Genomic DNA, 6,982 nt, shown 5'->3' with positions numbered 1-6,982 from the left:
TCTTTATGTTGTTTACATAAAGTTGTGTTAGGGTGATCAGAGAAAAGGGGAAGTGTTGGTTTTCAAGAACAGACTCTTTCTTGATCATGTATAAAGTAATGGAGAGAATTTAGAAACAGCTCGATGTTCAAAGAAGGTAATTAACCCTAACTTATAGATACAATAAAAGCATAAGAGTACCTGACGCTGAATGTAGTATCCCCAAAATTACAAATTTAACAGGTTTCATTTTTTTGTTGAGTGGATGCTAAACTTCAGCGGTCAGATGTCCAACCCTGCCAACAATTTTCACTTCCTAAAATACGCCTCCATCGAAAATAAAAAGCGATGAAGGGCGGAGGAAAGGTGTTGAGCTGCACAGCAAGACAAACACTTCTCTCTTTCACACTGGATATTTGACAGAAAGAGATCTCATTTTTACCCTCATTTTTAATCGACAATTAAATTTTTTGGGTGAAGATAATTAAGCTACAAGACTGGATGGTGGATTTAAGATGGCTGATTAATTTCTTCTTTATTTGACACAGTAAGTATCAAACCATTGTTCCTCTTATGTGTCTATTTCCACAAGATATATTGAATCAGACTTGTTTATACTCCCTTTATTATAATATTATGGGTTTGTCTGTTTTATTGCATTTTCAGTGTTTTATCACCAACTGGACTAAGAAGTGGAACTATTGGACAGACTTCATTCTGTAAACAAGATTTAAAAATGGGTCCTGGAGTGAAAGAGCATGAAACAGAAACTGGAGGAAGAAAAAATGTCCGACTCATCTCTTATTTCTTTTTGCTGAATATCAGCAGTTTGCTCGCTCCAATCTCAGGATTTGCAATGAAGTCCTGCAAAATCAGTTACAACATTGCCATATGTAAAAAGATGAAACTCACAGCTGTTCCTCGAGATATTCCCTCAGCGGTGAAAGGCTTTGACTTGTCTTCAAACAAGATTTCAAGAGTACACGTGTCGGATTTTGAAAATCTACCAGGTTTGACACAGCTTGACCTCAACCGCAACTCAATTTCGCTGATAGACGACGGTGCCTTTGCCAATCTGATTTCCCTGAACAAGTTAAATCTAAATAATAACAAACTTTCGGAACTTGGAGCAGATCTTTTTCACGGTCTGAGCAACCTCACCGAGCTCAGAGTCTCTAGTAACAGCATCCAAGCTGTGGCAGAGACCACTTTCCAGCCCCTGAAAAGCTTAAAGTTTTTGGACTTTTCTAAAAACAAACTGAAACACATCACGAAAGTCAAATCAATATTACAGCATCTGCCAAATCTGCGAGAACTGTATCTTAGAAGCAACGGTTTAACCACTTTTTACTCAGAGCAACTGACCAACAGCTCCTTGGTACTTAAAAGCCTCGACTTGTCCCTGAATCGAATCACAGATTTTCGGATCACTGCAAACGTTTTTCCAAATCTCACCTGGTTCAACATCGGTGGAGATCCTGCAAAGACTGCGATGATCTGGGACGTGCGTAACAAGACTTTCTTAAGTCGAGTGTCTACTCTTGATATTAGTGGGCTTCGAATGAAGTTAACTGACATGGAAACATTGCTGTGGATGGTAAACTCCTCACTAACATCTCTGAGGATCAATAATATGAAGACAAACCTCCCAGTGCTAGTTCAAACTGCCTGCACTGTCCCAACACTGTCCGTGCTGCAGCTCCGCCGCAACAAATTCTTTTTTGTTAGTTCAGATTTGTTCAAGTTGTGCTTCAATGTAGAAGAGATCGATTTAAAAGAGAATAAGATCAAAGCCATCAAAGACGATGCGTTCAGATCTCTTCACAGTCTAAAGATCTTGAGTCTGAGTAACAACAAACTTTCATCGGTTCCATGCGCGACAAGGAATCTATCAAATCTGTTAGAGTTGGATCTCAGCTCCAACAACATAACCAAACTTGGATGTGATGACTTTGCCAATCAGACAAAGCTAAAACACCTAGACCTTTATCAGAATAGAATCGCAGCTCTCCCAGAATGCGTTTTCAAGGATTTAGTACGATTGCAAGTTCTAAAGTTGCAGAGTAACGGCTTGTCCAATTTAAATGGTGCTTTCAAAAGTCCCTTGCCATATCTTAAACAACTGCTTTTAAACACAAATAAACTCACTGCCATTAAACATGGGGAATTCAGCGGCTTGTGGTCCCTCCAGAACTTATCATTGCATGAAAATCAAATATCACAACTTTATATTGGGAGTTTCGTTGGATTGACAAACCTCACACATCTCCTGCTACAGAGAAATCTGATTGAAGAAACCAACGTAAGCAAAGGTGTCTTCAATGATCTGATAAATTTGAGAAGTTTGGAGCTGAGGGACAATCACATTAAATATCGCAATAGTACATCTTTGCTTCAGGCGCCGTTTTCTCAGCTGTCCCGTCTGGAGATGTTGGCTATGCCTACCCAACACGGCAAGGGGGGATCTCTATTGCCTCGTAACTTACTGCAAGGTTTGACCAATCTGTTGGATTTCAACATCAGGGACATTCACCTTTTCTCTTTGCACAAAGACATGTTTAATTACACGCCACAGCTGACGAACCTCGACATCAGCTCTAATGAACTTCAGGATCTCTCCCCAGACTGGTTTTCCCAGATTCCAAACCTTAAAAGCCTTTATATTTCCAGAACAAGTCTTACGTCTCTGGATTATCTAACAGATGCCAACCTTACCAAGCTGGAGTTCGTGCAAGCGAGAAAGAATGAATATTCAGTTATCAGTGAAGATATAATAAACTCCTTGCCAAGTCTAGTTTTTGCAGATTTCCAAGGGAACGGTTTTACCTGTGACTGTGATAACGCCTGGTTCATCCAGTGGATACAAAACAACAACCAAACTCAGGTTTTTGACGCCTATAACTTCAAGTGCAACTATCCAGTGAACCTTAAAGGCATGAAACTCCTGGACCTTGACATTCGTCTCTGCTCCGTGGACACCGGGTTCATCATGTTTATCTCCACCACGTGTTCAATCCTCGTGTTTATGCTGGCGTCCTTCATCTACCATTTCCTGAGGTGGCACCTGGCCTATGCATACTACTTCTTCTTGGCTATGCTCTTCGACACAAAGCATAAAAACAAGAAACCTCCTAATCAGTACGACGCCTTCGTCTCCTACAACGCTAATGACGAGCCCTGGATCATGAGAGAGCTGCTGCCCAAACTGGAGGGAGAGCAGGGCTGGAAACTGTGTCTGCACCATCGAGATTTCATGCCAGGTTAGACTTTACACCCTCTTTGCTCCAGGCGCTCTTTAATGTGTGATTCAAAATGTAATAAACTGATAATGAAGCAATACTGATCGTAAGAGAATGAGTTTATGGTGAATTAGAAGTAAGGGTGGCATAGAATCTTTCTCCAATATGTGGCCATCACAGTGAACGGATCATCAGCAGCATTAACATTTAAGTTTTCCCATCCTCAGGTAAACCCATCGTGGAAAACATCGTAGACGCCATCTATGGAAGCAGGAAGACCATCTGTGTGATCAGCCGCAGGTACCTGGAGAGTGAGTGGTGCTCCAGAGAGATGCAGGTCGCCAGGTAATGTGTCAGCTCCCAGACCGTGTGATGCATGATGTATAATGTTAGTCCTCCATACAGATAGTGAATGCAAATCTACACATGTATGGTTATCAAAGCTTAACATAATAATAATGGAGGTATAGATAGATTCTATATGTGTGGTTTTAAGTACCGAAAACACGGACTCTGACGGCATTCAGATGCCTCTCCACCCGCGGCTGGGTCCAATGCCCGAGTAGCAAGGCCTCCAGCCTAAATTAGTTTCATTTACAGGAATTACATGATTTCATGGCATGTAGTTGTTGACCTCAGAATCAGATATAACAACACTTTCACATGCAGTTCCTGTTTTGCCTTCGTAAGTTTCCCTCCAACCTTGTTCCTCCCGTCTAGTTTCCGCCTGTTCGATGAGCAGAAGGACGTTCTGATCCTCGTCTTCCTGGAGGAGATTCCCACCGGCGAGCTGTCTCCTTACTACCGCATGAAGAAACTGCTGAACAAGATGACCTACCTGAGCTGGCCTCGAGCCGCCGGCCACACCGAGCTGTTCTGGGAGAAGCTGCGACAGGCTCTGAGGACCGGACAGGACCGAGTGGACGAGCACTTCCCCCTCAATGTGGTGGATAGTCAGCGATAGAGTGGAAACTCTCACTGGTTCAGGTTTCCAGCCACTATAATTGACTGGTTTGAGTCATTAAGGCCTCTAATTAGGCTCTTTTCTAACAATAAAAATGGAATACATCTATCCAGAGAGGGGTATCATTACTATTTATTGCCAAATATTGCATTGATCAGCAGACTTGATGAATTAACGAATCAGCCATAAACCTGTGAGCTGTTTAAACCTTAAAATCTTGTTTTCTACCCCTTGTCTGCATCTCTTGCTCAGTAGTCTATAAGTCTGACAGACTGTCTGTTACTGTATCTCCAAGGCAGCAGAGGAGAGGAAGTGTCGGGGGGGGAAGTCTCTTTTCGTGTTAGTACAGTATGATCATCACTTGACCTAAGAGGAAGTGAGCAAAATCCCCTCTTCCTGCAGAAGAATTAATAATTGCAAAAAGATTCGCCTCAGCTCGTGATGTACTTTGAGGCGATAGACACATTTCTGACTATTTACCAGCAGTAACAAAATACTTTCAGTCAAGTGTAAATGTAGATACTTTTGAGTAAGTCAATGTTTTCTTGGTACCGTCTGTTTGTGTAAATGTATCTGAAATACATGTATTCATTTACATATAAATCAAATGTCAATCAATGGGATAATTTTTTTTTAAATGTAATTTAATTACTTTATATTTCAGACTATGACTATGTAAAGAAAGCGTATTTGATTGAACAGCATTTACTATGCTGTGTAACTTTGTGCCAAACTTTTAAATTCTTGTTACATGTTCTATATCGATTAAAAAGGAATTGTTTCATGTTGTAACTGGAGGCTATTAAAGGTATAAATGGACTCGTGAGGACATTGTGAATGTAGAAAGATCCAAACAAACATAGACAAGTTTTATCAAGCATATGTTTTAATTAATTAAACTTTTCAATATTCATATTCGCATTCAAAACTTAAACCCACAATATGGGACTGTCAGAGTTGGTCAATTAAACCAAAAGAAAAAAAAGAAACTGCCATACTTTTCATAACTAATATTTCATTTCTAGTTTTGGTTTTTGGTGATGAGGCACTGTAGCAACAGCTACTACTCTTCCCTGTTTATAAAACAGAACATATATAAGAAAAAGTCAAAAAAAAATCCCATCAGTTAAAATGATAATAAAAACAAATATAGGAACCACTAATAAATTATGTTCTTGTTGTAATATATATAAATAAACTTTAAGGAGTTCATGCTGATCCCGGAATTCTGTTTTTGATGATCTGAGCCTGATCCCTCTTCTTCTCACTGTAAAAACAAAACAAGAGTTTACCTCAGTGAGACATTCATAGGTTCTGTTTTTGCTCTGCATGAAAACCATTTGATCCACGAATCACCACATGTGGCTGCAGAGGGCGCCGCTGATCAATAACAGTTAGATATTATAGTCTGAATAGAAGCTGTAATGAATCTGTTGAAACTCAAAAGTGATTTTTCCAGATAAATGAAACTGTTCATAAGAATCACAAATGTTCAAATACTCACTTGACACAGGTCATCCTGCTCTGGGTCCAGGGCTTTGAAGGGTCGGCACACACAAACTTGCCTCGAACATGGAAGCTGTGGGAAAGAGAGAAAACACAGGAATGTTGTCATTCAAACCCAAGATAATGTTTCACTCCCTGTTTGTGTATTAATTCCAGTTTATTTATTAACCTCAGAGTGCCTCAGGTAGTTATTAACTGCAGTTGGACTTCTACACACACTGTTGCACACAAGTCAAAGCTCATGTGTGTAGTGTTGCCACATGTTCAGTAGTCAGCTGTGTTTAAGAGGCCTAATGCACAATATTCCTGTAATAACACTGTTGATCATCCCAGCCCCGTTTCTACGTAATGTCATTTTTCAAATTGTCCATCTAATAAAATCGTATCACTTGTATTTATTTAATTCTCCCTCAGGATCAATAACGTCATGATTTCTGTCCTAATTCTCAGTTTGGTGACGTGATGTCACGATGGACCGTTTACTTACATGATGGCGTTGATGTCACAGGATTTGTTGATGGTCTGGATGCTGTAATCCACTATCCGTTGGCATGGCAACATACGTTTGGTGTAGCTCAGACAGCATCTCGCTGCAAAAACAGACAAAAGTTCTATGTCAGCAACCTTGTCAAACAAAACATTTCCAGAAAATATTCGACATATTTTTAATACAAATTGAATTTGTTGCTGGAGCTGGACTCACCTGACTGAGTGCTGCAGATGAAGGTGCTGAGGAGGACGAGGGTGCAGAAGGCTTCCAGGAGACGCATGGTGCTTGTTGTGCCGGCGCTGTGTCAGAGTGAAGCTTCAGGTGCTTAGGTGAGAGTGTGACTGATAACCGGTAAGCATGGCTCCTTAAGTAAGAGACCTGTGGGAATTCCCCCTGCTGGGCGGGATCTAAGTGTGATTGTCGAGGCGGTGGAGCGGAGCCAGGAAAACAGGAAAAAAATTAAGAACTGCCTCCTGACCTTCTTCAATCCCCATGTCGTAATACAACAGCGCATCATAGACCTGAATAACATTCCTGAGTCAACGTTTTGTATTTGGTGAATTTGAGCCGTAGTTTAATAGTTGAGACTTGAATGAAACTCAGGTTGAAGTGTCTTTAACCAATATGTTTATGAAAATAATATATTGTAGGATTATGTGAAAATAAAGTGACAATCTCTGCCTCCAGGTGACCAACACAACCAGTTAGCTCTGGTTTAATCTCCTCTAGGAAGTTTGTTCGAGGTGAAGCTTGACTGACTGGACATCAGACTTCTGTCAGGAAAGTTCTTTCATACATAAAAGA

The 6,982-nt window shown here is 40.5% G+C and overlaps 2 protein-coding genes across 3 annotated transcripts; one reads left to right on the top strand and one right to left on the bottom strand.

Annotated features, from left to right (window-relative positions):
• The first annotated feature begins 366 nt into the window (after positions 1–366).
• On the top strand, positions 367–4,796 carry LOC133026731 (toll-like receptor 13). 2 transcript variants are annotated; one of them, XM_061093669.1, is made up of 5 exons: positions 367–526; positions 646–1,157; positions 1,758–3,239; positions 3,446–3,563; positions 3,939–4,796. In XM_061093669.1, exons 2-5 carry the CDS (start codon positions 716–718, stop codon positions 4,180–4,182), a joined length of 2,286 nt encoding a protein of 761 aa, XP_060949652.1. In that variant the 5' UTR covers positions 367–526; positions 646–715; the 3' UTR covers positions 4,183–4,796. The 2 variants fall into 2 exon arrangements, with proteins under 2 accessions (XP_060949652.1, XP_060949651.1); XM_061093668.1 differs by having other exon boundaries at positions 646–3,239.
• Positions 4,797–5,050: 254 nt separating this feature from the next.
• On the bottom strand, positions 5,051–6,525 carry ccl20b (chemokine (C-C motif) ligand 20b). The gene is made up of 4 exons (XM_061093924.1): positions 6,392–6,525; positions 6,176–6,278; positions 5,687–5,761; positions 5,051–5,449 (listed from the first exon to the last, which is right to left on the bottom strand). The coding sequence occupies exons 1-4, from the start codon at positions 6,456–6,458 to the stop codon at positions 5,392–5,394; spliced, it is 303 nt and encodes a 100-aa protein (XP_060949907.1). The 5' UTR covers positions 6,459–6,525; the 3' UTR covers positions 5,051–5,391.
• Between the last annotated feature and the right edge of the window lie 457 nt (positions 6,526–6,982).

This window comes from Limanda limanda, chromosome 20, assembly GCF_963576545.1.
Source record: "Limanda limanda chromosome 20, fLimLim1.1, whole genome shotgun sequence".
In the NCBI taxonomy this organism is placed as follows: Eukaryota; Metazoa; Chordata; class Actinopteri; order Pleuronectiformes; family Pleuronectidae; genus Limanda; species Limanda limanda.
Note: the sequence above shows the minus strand (reverse complement) of the source record. Positions and strands in the feature narration are given on the sequence as shown.

What these genes read in the sequence shown, in the direction of transcription:
- LOC133026731 (XM_061093668.1), top strand. Translation starts at nt 716, where the DNA reads ATGGGTCCTGGAGTGAAAGAGCATGAAACAGAAACTGGAGGAAGAAAA. An exon ending in CCATCGAGATTTCATGCCAG is followed by an intron (nt 3,240 to 3,445) that starts GTTAGACTTTAC and finishes TCCCATCCTCAG; the next exon opens with GTAAACCCATCGTGGAAAAC. An exon ending in AGAGAGATGCAGGTCGCCAG is followed by an intron (nt 3,564 to 3,938) that starts GTAATGTGTCAG and finishes CCTCCCGTCTAG; the next exon opens with TTTCCGCCTGTTCGATGAGC.
- ccl20b (XM_061093924.1), bottom strand. Translation starts at nt 6,458, where the DNA reads ATGCGTCTCCTGGAAGCCTTCTGCACCCTCGTCCTCCTCAGCACCTTC. An exon ending in CATCTGCAGCACTCAGTCAG is followed by an intron (nt 6,279 to 6,391) that starts GTGAGTCCAGCT and finishes CTGTTTTTGCAG; the next exon opens with CGAGATGCTGTCTGAGCTAC. An exon ending in AGCAGGATGACCTGTGTCAA is followed by an intron (nt 5,450 to 5,686) that starts GTGAGTATTTGA and finishes TTGTTTTTACAG; the next exon opens with TGAGAAGAAGAGGGATCAGG.